The sequence below is a fragment of the Alosa alosa genome, chromosome 11 (genome assembly GCF_017589495.1).
Source record: "Alosa alosa isolate M-15738 ecotype Scorff River chromosome 11, AALO_Geno_1.1, whole genome shotgun sequence".
NCBI classification, from domain to species: domain Eukaryota; kingdom Metazoa; phylum Chordata; class Actinopteri; order Clupeiformes; family Clupeidae; genus Alosa; species Alosa alosa.
This window is the reverse complement of record NC_063199.1, coordinates 6,754,441-6,767,854: the sequence shown is the minus strand read 5'-3', so window position 1 is coordinate 6,767,854 and position 13,414 is coordinate 6,754,441. Positions and strand designations below refer to the sequence as shown.

Here is a 13,414-nt window from a genome sequence, read left to right as displayed (position 1 = left end):
GCAATAACATTAGCAGGTGGGTTGTAGTTGGCTGAGGGGGATTTTTGACTTGTGTGGCTGGCTGGCTGGGTGAGAAAAGCAGACAGAGAGAATGTGGATCATGGCAGACAGACAGACATGCGGATGAGAGACAGAGCAGATCAGAGGCAGACTGACCCCCACCCCAGCCTTCACCTCACGGTCTGGTATGTTCTCTGAGGCGGTTGCAGGTGGGCTGGGGTGGGCGTGTGACGTGTGTGTGTGTGTGGTGGGGGGAGTGTCTTCCTGGGTGTTGCCTCTTTTCACACATGATTTATTCCCCCAGCCTGAAGGAGTTTCTGCCCAAGGAGTACATCAAGCAGAGGGGCTCAGAGAAGAGGATCTTTCAGGTGCGTAGCCGTAGCCCTGTCAAAAGCTGCCCGTGATGAATGCCTCGCGTAAAGTTCCCCACCTCTCGTGTTGCCACTTAACCAGGTTAATGTTTGATGTGCTCCGCCGACTCCATGGAGCGGAGTAATTACAATTAGACGTTTACTTGTGTTGAGAGTGAATTAGCTGAAATATGTAAAGCACTTTGCCCACACACACCCTCTCTCTCTCTCTCTCTCTCTCTCTCTCTCTCTCTCTCTCTCTCTCTCTCTCTTTCTTTCTTTCTTTCTTTCTTTCTTTTCTTTCTTTCTTTCTTTCTTTCTTTCTTTCTTTCTTTCTTTCTTTCTTTCTCTCTTTCTTTTCTTTCTTTCTTTCTTTCTTTCTTTCTCTCTCTCTCTCTCTCTCTCTCTCTCTCTCTCTCTCTCTCTCTCTCTCTCTCTCTCTCTCTCTCTCTCTCTCTCTCTCTCTCTCTCTCTCTCTCTCTCTCTCTCTCTCTCTCTAATGATTAGCATAAGTGAATTTATACCTGATTAAAAGCTTTGTGGGCTAATAAGCTCACAGTGGGCTCATTGCTGAGTTATTGAAGCCTGGTGAAAGTGTGTTGAGGCTGAGGGAAACCTGTTTCTTCTGCTCCACAGGACCACAAGAGCTGTGGCGAGATGACCGAGATCGAGGCCAAAGTGAAGTACGTGAAACTGGCCCGATCTCTACGGACGTATGGAGTCTCGTTCTTTCTGGTGAAGGTGAGATCTTTCGAGGATGTTCTCATGGTGATTTAAAAATAGCTGACTTTATATAAGGGTACCCTTAGCTTTTTGAAGTAGCCCATTGTAGTTCTCGAGTGTTTTTGTGGTGGCCTTTTCTTGTGACTGTAATGGACTTGAACCCAGTCCAGGTGGAAACGCAAGGTCATAAATGTGCAGACATGTTTTTCCTCTTGCTCCTCATTTTTTTTTCTACTCTCTCGTCCTGTACCAGTGCCCCTCATCCATTTGTAATGTGTCACTCCAGAACATTCCAGGGGTGTTTGAGTGCAAGCTCTGTGGTGCATCGCACAGCTATGAGAGGAATGTCTGCCCCTCAGAGAGAGTGAGAGAGAGGGGTGGGGGGGGAGATAGATAGGGAGAGGGGAGGAAGAGAGGGGAGGGAAAGAGAGAGAGAGAGAGAGAGAAGAAGAGAGGGGAGAAGAAGGGGAGAGAGGGGGGAGGGGAGGGGAGGAGGCAGCTGCTGCTGACGAGTTCACTTTCACCTGAGCTGCGAATTCCACACTTGCGCCAGCAGATGTTGGGAGAGATGGAGGGAGGGGAAGGAGGGAAATAAAAAACAAGTGAGAAAAGAGGATTGTAAGAGATATGGAGAGAGAGAGAGCTAAGTGTCTGCTGAAGGAAACGTTGGAGCAGTGCGAGGCTCATCTCCATACCTTCAAAAGAGTGGATCTGTCGTTAATATAATGATGGGGAGCACTGGTGGAAGGTTGAAGGAATAGCTAGAGTGAGGCAAGCTGTTGCCAATCATACAGCGCTGTTTAAGAATCACCATGCCAGAGTAGAGGTGCAACTGATGTGATGTGATTTGTTGAGAACTCTAGTCGACACGCTTGTTTTTGTTTGTTTTTGTTGACAAGCGCGGCTAATCCCTCCATAAATCCGGCTCGCCAGCCCCGCACCTCTTTTGATCTCTTCATGCCAGTGTGTGAAAATGCTTCAAGTATTTGCAACCCTGTCGAAAAACCAACCACTTTGTTTCTGCGATAGCCCTCTGAGTTTTTCCGCACCGTGGTCAGTGGCCTCGGGTGGCTTGCTGTGGAGTAAGGGCCTTGTCAAGTCATTCGGGGCTGGCCTGTTGTGGCCGGTCGGATTAAGCTTAGCCGTAATGAAAAGCACTTGACTGAGACCGGAGTTAATTCCCAGTGAAGAATTATGACTCATTGTTTGCTACCAGCCAAAACTTTTTAACAATCTTGTTATGTTTAAGAAAAGCTATCTGGCCTTGAATCACGAGACAATAGAGGTGTGTTAAGAGGTCTATATATACACAGTATTATATATAAAAAGGTCATTGTCCCCGGACTGAGTGTGTTTTTGTTTCTGTGAGTGCCAAGGCGAGCTGGTAAGTCTGCTCAAGTGCTGAAACATGTCTGTGCTTATCAGAAAGCTGTCCTCTTCTGACCCTGGCATTGAAAACAATAGCCCAGAGAATAGCCCAGAGGTCCTGGGAGGTAGTTTTTTACTCCCCAGCTCAAGGCTGGCCTGTGAATTTCGCTCGTTGGGTACCTGGTGGCCTGGGCTGGTGCCAGAGTGGCGTTGTAGGGGCATTGAAGCGAAGTGGATCTGCTCCTCGCTGGGTATGAGCAGAGCAGAGTGGCAGGGTCCGGTACTCGGAGCGTGACGGACCGGGCCAGCGTGTCTGCATTACGGCTCCCTTAGCAACCAGGTCCCCTAGCCCCCCTGCCCCCCATCTCCCCTTTGAAGTGGTGTTCAGCGAAGCGGCAGGAACTGACGCTGAGACAACCTGTAACTCCGCAGGGTCAGACACTGGCCACTGCGGATCAGAGAGCCTGCGTTAGGGAGGAGGGAGAGAAAGAGTTGGGGGGGGGCTGGTGACATGGAGAGAGGGAGGGAGGGAGAGAGGGAGGGAGGGAGGGATGGAGCACGCTGTCCCGCTCCATGAGGCATGTCGGTTTCAATTAAGGAATCAAAGGAGCTGTGGGTAAGCACTAGTTCACTGACAGGAGAGAGTGTAGCGTTTCTCAAAAGCAGTATGTTGGCCCTCTCTCGCTCACTTTTTTCATCTCTCTCTCTCTCTCTCTCTCTCTCTCTCTCTCTCACTCTGTTTCTGTTTCTCTCTCTCCTGCAGGAAAAAATGAAGAGCAAGAATAAGCTGGTCCCGCGCTTGCTGGGTATTACCAAAGAGTCAGTCATGCGGGTGGACGAGAAGACCAAAGACGTGGTCCAGGAGTGGCCCCTCACCACTGTAAAGAGATGGGCGGCCTCCCCCAAGAGCTTCACCTTGGTACATCCCAGCTCTCCTTTACCCCCCTCTTCATTCCTGGGTCTTTCGATATGTGGGATTTGCGTGGGGATGGGGCGTCTGCAGTCTGACGGTTGAGGTACTCAGCTGTGTGAAGCCCATCTGTTTCTCATCCTCGACAAACAGCAGAATGCCAGTAGCCGCTTTTGTTCTAGGAACAGTGTACTTTTAAAAAAAAAAATTTTTTGCTCTCACGCCACATAACACACTAACCCCCTCAGGAATGTACGGCAACGCTTTTATCCGGAGTGCCCCGTAATGTGAGGGGACACTTTTAAGAGCGGGGGACCTCTGTCCAAACGGCTCGAAAGGGGGGGTGGGGGGAGGGGAGCGCGCTCTCGCGTGCTGACACCGGAGGCCCCAACGTCACGGCACAAAAATCTGCCCGTGTCACGCAGTGCAGCACAGCACAGAGCAGCTCGCTGCAGCTTTAACCGACGCGACCAGCCTAGCGTTCAATCTGGATGACGCTGCTAACAGAGAAGTTCATGTTTGCTGATTATGGACTATGGTAATTACAGCGTAGCTTTTAAACAAACATCTGGTGTTGATGTGACTAATATTTAAATGCACGTTTGGGGACGTGCGTGCGCTCAAACCTGCATATCCACATTCATTCGTATAGCCTCATATTTGCTAATGATATTCTTTATAACTTGTTAAGTGTGGCCCCTATTTAAGTGAAATGCCCTGTGTGAATTAATAAGTGGCGTTCGTTTAGGAATGCATGGGCATACAGGAGCTCATTTGCCAACATGGATCAGAGTGAAGTTACTCTACACTGCCACTTTGCGTTAGAGCTCTTTGAAGTGAAAGTTGTTTGGGCCTCCAGTAATACATGCGCCTAAAGGGACTACAGTGTCGAGATGAATTGGGAGTAAACAGCTAAAAATCAAAACGCTAAATCAATGAGATTATCTTAGTTTGATGTTTCTCCGCTGCATCCTACATCCGACATACAGACCAAAGGATTCATGTTGGTTTTGTGTTTTTGATTGGGAAATCATTTAATGAATTATTGAACCAAACGAAGAAAAGCACAAGAATGGTGAGCGTGGATATATGCATGTGTATCTGTACCTGGATCCTTATATTAGTAAACACACACACACACAGCAAAGGCAGCAAGCATTCAGATGAGTCTGTGTGTTCTACCCATCGGTAGTGCTGGAGAGCCCGCATGCTGACAGACGAGCCTGAGCTGTGCTTTTGGTGCCTGTGTGAGAAATATCAGATGTGCACACACAGGAACACACACTCCTTTAATGGATGCAGTGGCTCTGTCTGTTAATTTTCTCTTTTTTCTCTTTCCTTCCTTTTATGTGTTTGTGTGTGTGTGTGTGTGTGTGTGTGTGTGTGTGTGTGTGTGTGTGTGTGTGTGTATATATTACCAACCCTCACACACACTCTCTCTCCCCACAGGACTTCGGGGAGTATCAGGAGAGTTATTACTCGGTCCAGACTACAGAAGGCGAGCAGATCTCCCAGCTGATTGCCGGATACATCGACATCATCCTCAAAAAAGCAAGTGTCCTCACAAGTCAGAGTGACTCCTCATGCACTCACACAATTTCAGACACATGCCCTGCTGTTGAAACTTCCTCCCACACAAAGCACATAGCACATATCAGCCATGGCAGCCCTGTATGAATGCATAGTCTTATTGTACTTATGTAGACTACAGAAAATCAAAACATGGTAGGGGAATGCATATTTCTTTTTTTTATTATTTTATTGCTTAACATTTTTTTCCATCCTCTTACAGAAGCAGAGTAAGGATCGCTTCGGCTTGGACGGCGATGAGGAGTCCACCATGTTGGAAGAATCGGTCTCCCCAAAGAAGTATGAGTGTTTCTACTCAAGCTAATTATGTGTGTGTGTGTGTGTGTGTGTGTGTGTGTGTGTGTGTGTGTGGGGGGCGTTTTCATGTGGTTGAAGCCATCTCCATTCTCATTGCGCTGCATGCCCCAACTGTCTGCATATTGATGTTTTCTAGGTGGTTACAGTATTGTACATGGTAAGAGTAGCAGACCTGAGGCCATTAGTGTCCAACCGCTGGCTCATGTTTCAGTGGTTTCAGTGTAACCCTGAGACAAGCATGTTGGGGCTCCGTGGAAATGACCGTAGCGCTAAGAGGTCATTGTCTGGAAATGGAGACCCCATACTACAGTCCCCTAAGAGAAGTAGAGAATAAGGACAGGGTCTCCGTGAAGGAAGTTGCTGAGTCTGAGAAATGGAGAGACTACATGCTTATCATTTCACTGGAAACGGCAAAATCCTCTGGTTGACTTCAGTTAAAATATTGTGTTCCTTTAAAGTCTTTTTTCCCTTTCCATCTCCCTTGTTTCAGTTTCTCTCTCTCTCTCTCTCTCTCTCTCTCTCTCTCTCTCTCTCTCTCTCTCTCTCTCTCTCTCTCTCTCTCTCTCTCTCTCTCTCTCTCTCTCTCTCTCTCTCTCTCTCTATTGCTTTGTCTCTCGCTTGCGCTCTCTCTCTCTCTCTCTCTCTCTCTACTCATGTCCTTCCCAATTGCACACTGTATGCTTGTTATCCTACATGCATATGCACACACACACTTACTAACCCAGACACACACACTCCTCTATGTCTGAGAGAATTTGATCTACAGATGGGCTCTTGTCCTCTGAAGTGCTGCCTAGAAACCGGTTGTTATTGGAAACCGCATCTTTGCACTGGGGAGCCTTCTGTGATGATGGACACCAGGCATCACATCCGCAAGGCTGTTTCCGTGCCAACTCCACTCTTCTGTTCCCCCTGATCTGACCAATAAAAAATGGCTGCCTCTGGCACAGTGCTGTAATTAACCCATAGAGCCTGTGGAGCAGCTGTTTACCCAAATCTGGAGAGGCCAATCCTCTGTGCTAATAACAGGTGTTTACAATCCGTTGGTCAACAGGTTTGACAAAGGAGACCAGAACACATCCTGTTAAGCGCTAGCCTTGAACATTCTGTCTGTTGCTCATTGTCCATTTAATCTGTGTGTGTGTGTGCGTGCGTGTACAATGTGTACTTTTGTGTACATTTTTGGACTCCGTAACTGAACCTCTACCTCTCTGCTACACCCTAGTGTAATGATCTCTGTATGTGAGCATGTATTGCTGTATAAATGTTGATAGTCGCTCCTCGCATCGTAACCACTCGCCCGTGTCTTGTCTTGTCTTCTCCTCTCCACCCCCTATCAGGTCCACCATCCTGCAGCAGCAGTTTAACCGGGTGGGGCGGGTGGAGCACGGCTCAGTGGCCCTGCCCGGCATCATGCGCTCGGGCTCCGTTGGAGGGCCCGACACCTTCAACATGGGCACCATGCCCTCTGCCCAGCAGCAGATCACCACGGGCCAGATGCACCGTGGGCACATGCCCCCGCTGGTGAGCAGGACCGATGAGTGAACACAGCGAAATGACTGACCATGAACATATGGTTGGGTTTAAAGGAACACGCCAAGTTTCACTGGAAGTGACTTAGACCAGTTAGTCTACTACAGCTGAAAGGGAGTTATATGCTAACTGGTCTTTAGCCTGGGTGTTCCCATGCTGCCTTGCGCGCGATTTGATTCACGCTGCTAAGGCAGCCTGGATACCATGGAGCAAATTTTCGCCTGAGATAGGGGACCAATCACAGAACAAGGGGGAAAGCAAGACGATGATGAGCTATGCACAGACGCATTTGATAGACATCCGTGGCACCCAATAAACGGATCTGGGCATACGAGAAAATTAACGTTTGGTTCCCAGACCACGTCTCATTGAGAAGTGGTGGCGCTAGCAAGGCTAACTGGTCTTACCCTCTTCCAGTGAATTATGCTAAGCTAGGCTAACAGACTAGGTTATTGCACACACAGAGAATAGAAGGGTATGTGTCATCTTATCTAACTCTGGGGTAGAGGGCAAATGAGATTATTTTCCAATAACTTGGCATGTTCCTTTAATGATGGGAGTTGTGCAGTATAGCTCCCAAGTGTAGATATGAGTTAGTAGAGTTCCATGCTGTAGAATTGAGAGGCACCTCTCTCATCCTGTGTGAAAAAAAAAGAGATGTGACATGCAAATTGTGATGCTGTGCTGTCACTTATTGGACACATATCTAGACTGTTCTATTGGCTGCCTTTATGTAAACAAGATCATCCTGACTTTCTAACACATTCTGCATACGGTCCATCATAGTACTCTGCATGTGGAGGAGTTGTCCGGTAGTTCTAAATGTCATCTGTCATTGAGCTATTTAGGTAGAGCCCACTGCAGTTAGGCAATGTCAGTCTGGTTTCCCTCACACGTTCCCCTGAAAGGAAACTCCGTTGTCATGGGTCTTTATGGGGTTTGTATGATCTCTGTGTGTGATGTACACGTCTGACCCCTGACCTCTGACCTGTGTGTCTGTGGTGTTGAGCAGAGCCTGGCCCAGCAGGCCCTCATGGGCACCATCAACAGCAGCATGCAGGCGGTGCAGCAGGCCCAGGCAGATCTGGGGGAGGTGGACGACCTCCCACCTCTGGGGCAGGACATGGTGAGTCAGACAGTTCTGACCGTGCAACACACACATGCACACGCACACGCGCACACATACACATACACACAAACAGGCACTCCAGGCCTGCTGGTCCCAAGTCAGATCTAAGCCATGTTCCGGGTTGGTTCCGGAGTAGTCAGATGCTGTGATTGGCAGAAGTGGCCCATACCTCCTGATTTCATTCCCTCTTAATGAATATCTGTATTTTTGTTTTTAACCTCTTATTAAGATTGAGATTGGGAATCCAGGTTCAGAAATGAGGCGCTTTGTTGTGTATTGGCGCCAACTTGGCGCTCAGCTAAGTGGATACTCCTGCCTACTTGTTTGTAAATCAGCATTGTGGAGCCAATCTCACAGGGAGGATTTTTTTACTTTCTGAACCTGACCTGCCCACCTCAACGTTTATCAGGTGCTTGTGATGTGATCCCTCTGTAGGGAGTAGCACTCTAGCTTGGCTGCAGACTGAAACATGAACAGTCCTTAAAAAGAAATGCTGAATGTTTGTGCACAGTTGCGCATCCAGAGGATTAATGAAACGAATGGCTTGTTTTATTGGTGAAAAACCCCCCAATGACCAGATTGTTTTAGAGCTGACGCATGTCTGCACCGGATTCCGACCAGAGCTGAGCCTGATCCGCATCACAGACCACTGCAATCTGGACCAAAGCCATGATATGCAGTGTAATGGCGCACACAGGGGTATATAACAATGTCTATGTTTATATGGACTGTTGAAGGATTAACAGCTGCTCACCCCCACATGCCTGTGTCTGTCTCTCTCGTCTTTTCCCCTTAAAAGGCATCCCGCGTTTGGGTCCAGAACAAAGTAGACGAGTCCAAGCATGAGATCCACTCTCAAGTCGACGCCATCACCGCCGGAACCGCATCTGTTGTCAATCTCACGGCAGGTGAGTGAGTGAGCTTCCCGGGGGCGGAAGGCAGGCAGGCTGGCGGCGAACACTTCGGCGTTTCAGCGTCTCAGCAGGCAGCCCGTTCTCGAGCTCCTCTTTGTCTCCCAGCGGGCCCCGGTTCTAAGAGGTTCCGCACAGCAGATGTATAGGCTTGTCTGTATATCCCCTGCTGAATAGAGAGGAATCATTTACAGTGAAGGAGGGAGGGAGGAAGGGAGGAGAAAGTGCTGATGGATAAAAGGAAAAACAGTGTGAGAGAAGTATGGGGGGAGGGAGAGAGTGAGTGAGACAGGGAGAGGGGGAAGAAGAAGCACCTTACCTCAGGATGCTGAATTAACACATCAATCCAGGTGATAAAGATTTGCATCTAGAGGCAAGGGAGAGATATAAAGAGCATGCGAGGGAGAGAGAGTGATAGAAAAGCTATAAACCCCTCAGTATCTGTTAAATATTGGAACATTTTTCCATTTTCGCTCCAATAAATATTCCGGCGGTAAAATACTCTTTGGCGTGTCCTGAAGCTGCGCGAGTTGGCAGCGTCCCGCCAGTTTCCCCCAGCTCCTGGAGGTGCGCCCCTCCGAGTGGTGCCAGCTTTCTGCTGGAGTTTAATCTTCCGTGCGCCATCTGTTGGATGGCACGCCGGCTCTCCGTTAACTACCTCCCAGCTGAAACTTCACTTTTGTTTTCTTCCCGCACTCCACATCTGTGCTGATCAGCCACCGCCAGTGTCATGGAAAAATTGTATGCTTGCATTCGTTTGGTGTGTGTGTGTGTGTGTGTGTGTGTGTGTGTATGTGAGTGAGAGTGAGAGAGAGAAGTGTGTCTGTGTGCATGTCTGTGTGTATTTACACATGCATTTGCATGCATATTTTGAATATGTGTGTGTTTGTGTCAACATGCATGCGGGTGTGTGTCAGTACTGTGCTGTCACACTAATTCTACTCACACTTTATAGAATGAATGTGCAGCGGTTTTATGCATCTATTTCTGGGGATAGACACCAATTTAGCCATTTAAAAAAATAACTAGCCATGCAATGTTGCTAAGATAATAGCTACTCTTCCACACATAGAGCCTAATCTGAATGATGGGGGAAGTGCTAAATCTTAAGTCTAACTAAAGCTAATTTAATGACTAGGCAAAATCAATTTGCTAATATAACACCATGAATAAGACATGAATCACAAACATTGATTGGGTCCACTCAGTGCTACAATATGCAGCATGATAGCTATAATTCATGCATGAGAACATTACTTTGCCTAAATCAGAGCCCATAGTCTAATAGAATGGCCTGCTTCACATGATAATAGATGCTAAATAATAGATGATGAATTGTGGATCAACTGATTGTTGTTTATCATGCTGCCAGTCAATTACCCAACTCTATAATCTTGATAGTCTCATCTCTCCCTAACCTCATTCAAAGGGAACAAAGGGAGAGATCTTAATTGCTACCTGTCCTCCCCATGTGCCTAGTCACTGATGGCTGCCTGTCACTTACTCCAGTACCAAAGCTGCACTTTGTGTGTGCATATATGTAAATCAATATATAAGCTAATAGTTGGGAAATTACGGTACAGTTCAAATAGATGGAACTCATTTTCTCTCTGTCTTCCTCTCTCCCTCTGACTCTTTCTTTCTTTCTTCTCTCTATCCCTTTCTCCTTCCTCCGCAGGTGACCCCACGGACACAGACTACACAGCCGTGGGCTGCGCAATCACCACCATATCCTCCAACCTGACAGAGATGTCCAAGGGGGTCAAGCTCCTGGCCGCCCTGATGGACGACGAGGTGGGCAGCGGGCAGAACCTGATGGGTGCTGCCAGGACTCTTGCCGGGGCCGTGTCGGACCTGCTCAAGGCCGTGGAGCCGGCCTCCGGAGAGGTGAGGAAAAGGACGAGGCAGAATGTGGAAAGCAGGAGGAAGAGAAGAAAGGGATGTAGAGAGATGGGGGGGGGAGGCCAAAGCTAGGTCAGAGTAATCCTGACATATGATCTTCTGAAGCCTTAAAAGCATGCGTGACTTGTGCTGATAAAGGTGGAGATCTGGGCTGATAAGGCAAGATTAGGGGTTCAGTCCACCCCTCATAGAGGACTTCAACAGCATCATGGCATTTCACCGTGTGTGTGTGTGTGTGTGTGTGTGTGTGTGTGTGTGTATGTATGTACACTGTGTATGTGTGTGTGTGTGTGTGTGTGTATGTATACTGTGTGTGTGTGTGTGTGTGAATGAACACTGTGTGTGTGTGTACATGTGTGTACATGTACATTGTGTGGAGTGAAGACCATGCCTCACAGAGGACTTAAACAGCACCATGGCGTGTGTACGATGTGCGTGTGTGTGTGTGTGTTACACCAGTTGTTTTACTTGTGTGTGTCTGTGTATTTCTCAGCCCAGGCAGACCGTGTTGACGGCCGCAGGAAGCATTGGCCAGGCCAGCGGAGACCTGCTGCGGCAGATGGGAGAAGGGGAGACCGACGACCGATTCCAGGTGGGGCAGGACGTTATATGTGTGACTGTGCCTGTCAGTGTGTTAGTGCATGTCAGTGTATTTACGGTGTATACTTGAAGAGTTCAGATGCAAAACCCTCTAAATCCGTCTGACTACTTTTCTTTTAAATTAGCATTTAAATTCAGGCTCCTATAGGTTTTTGCCTATAAATCGATATTTCAGACCAGGAAGAGAGTGGTATTTAGTGGGTTTAGAAGTTAAATTATTTGATTAGCGTATACTATGTGTGGAGAGCATCCCCTCACCATCTTTATCTCATTTTTGACATAGGTGGCATTTAGAGGCTTTTGCATCTGAACCCTTCACTTGTATTGATCTCTGGAGAGGAGAGGCAATTTCTGTACTACTTGATTTTGAGTAGATACGATCCAATCATATCATCTTCAGTGTTTCCCACAGTATTGAATTCCATTTGTGGTGGTTGGTTTGTAGAATTAACTTGAATACAACAGTTTTAACAAACTAGCACAGCGTGGTTATGATGCTAACCAGATTTAAGCACAATTTAGTACAACCTGGAAAATCATTGTGTGGTGGTCAATGTTGATACTGTGGTGGGCCGCCACAAATAAGTCAATGTATGGGAAACACTGATCTTATTGGAATGTTTGAGGAGTTGAGGAGTGCAATCTAATCATTCTCAGAACTGCGTTTAAAGTTAATCATTTCTGTAGCAAGCGGTATTGGTCACTCCACAAGAGTCCAGTAAGATTTATCAACTCTTCATTCTACAGCTACATGTGCTGCATAGGATTTAAGCAGCTTAAATCTCTTGTGTCCAGTGCTTGTGGTCATGTTGAGTGGATTTTGTTTAGAGAGCTCGTTTTTTGTTTGTAGGCCTCTCCACCTTTGGCTAAATGGCCAGCGGCACAGATGCACTATAAATGCACATCAATGCCTTGTGTGTTTAGCCTACTTCAAAAGATTTGTTTATCTCACCATTTACGTCATGCTAATAAAGCCATTTTTGGAGGTTAGGCCTTTTTGCCATCTGCAAAAGTGTTGTGTTGCTAGGCGACGGCTGTGTTGGTGTTTCCACCACATGTGACGGATATTAAAGGTGTTTTTTTTTTTCTCTTCTCTCTCTCTCTCTCTCTCCCTCACTCTCTCTCTATCTCTCTGTCTGTCTCTTTGTCTCTCATCCTCAGGAAGTGCTGATGAACCTGGCCAAAGCGGTGGCCAACGCAGCTGCCATGCTCGTGCTCAAGGCCAAGAATGTGGCGCAGGTGGCCGAGGACCCCGTCCTGCAGAACCGTGTGATTGCTGCGGCAACGCAGTGTGCCCTGTCCACTTCTCAACTGGTCGCCTGCACCAAGGTGCCCACATCATCCTCTCCAAATACACACACACACACACACACACACACACACACACACACACACACACACACAGTTGGTCATGTATGCATAATTAAGCACATATCTATAAAGAGATAAAACATTCACTGATTATATAAAGAGACAAATCATTTACTGATTCACTGATTCACTATCATTCACACAGCACAAGCAGTTTGCACAAGCATCATATTAAGCGGCCATGCCCTCATTCACAGGACTGCACAGTACCTACTCCAGTGACCAGTTCTAACATTCTATTTATGCTAAAGAGGAAGGAGATTTGGGAGATATTGGAGCTCCCCTTAATGATTTATCTTTTAAAATGATTTTAAAGTTTATTTTGGCATTCTCTGAACCACATTTCTTCATTCATTAATATACAGATATGCGTGAGTGTGTGGGTGTGAAATTAATTGTGTGCATGTATATCTAAAGAATAAATCAATTGTAGATATTCTAAATGCATTGCTCAGCCATGGGTTAGTATTGGGCGCTGACTGGTTTTGGTCTGGTCGTCCCCAGGTGGTCAGTCCCACCATCAGCTCTCCGGTGTGCCAGGAGCAGCTGGTGGAGGCGGGCCGGCTGGTGGAGCGTTCGGTGGAGGGCTGTGTCAAGGCCTGCCACTCCGCCACAGACGAGGGTGACCTCCTCAAACAGGTAAGCTGTTCTGTCTGTGAAGATGACGCGCTCTCAGAGTATAAAGAAGAGGACTGGTGGCCTTATCCTCTTGGAGGATCCCTTGATATGC

The 13,414-nt window shown here is 47.5% G+C and overlaps 1 protein-coding gene across 1 annotated transcript in view; it reads left to right on the top strand.

Moving 5' to 3' along the window:
* tln2b (talin 2b) overlaps positions 1-13,414 on the top strand; it is a 124,853-nt gene that overhangs the window by 63,134 nt on the left and 48,305 nt on the right. Inside the window, exons 9-20 of the mRNA XM_048257166.1 lie at positions 305-368; positions 987-1,091; positions 3,205-3,360; positions 4,801-4,902; positions 5,144-5,220; positions 6,579-6,762; positions 7,784-7,897; positions 8,700-8,808; positions 10,490-10,698; positions 11,207-11,305; positions 12,475-12,642; positions 13,189-13,323. Of these exons, the coding sequence (XP_048113123.1) occupies positions 305-368; positions 987-1,091; positions 3,205-3,360; positions 4,801-4,902; positions 5,144-5,220; positions 6,579-6,762; positions 7,784-7,897; positions 8,700-8,808; positions 10,490-10,698; positions 11,207-11,305; positions 12,475-12,642; positions 13,189-13,323 (1,522 nt within the window). The remainder of the gene's footprint in view (positions 1-304; positions 369-986; positions 1,092-3,204; positions 3,361-4,800; positions 4,903-5,143; positions 5,221-6,578; positions 6,763-7,783; positions 7,898-8,699; positions 8,809-10,489; positions 10,699-11,206; positions 11,306-12,474; positions 12,643-13,188; positions 13,324-13,414) is intronic.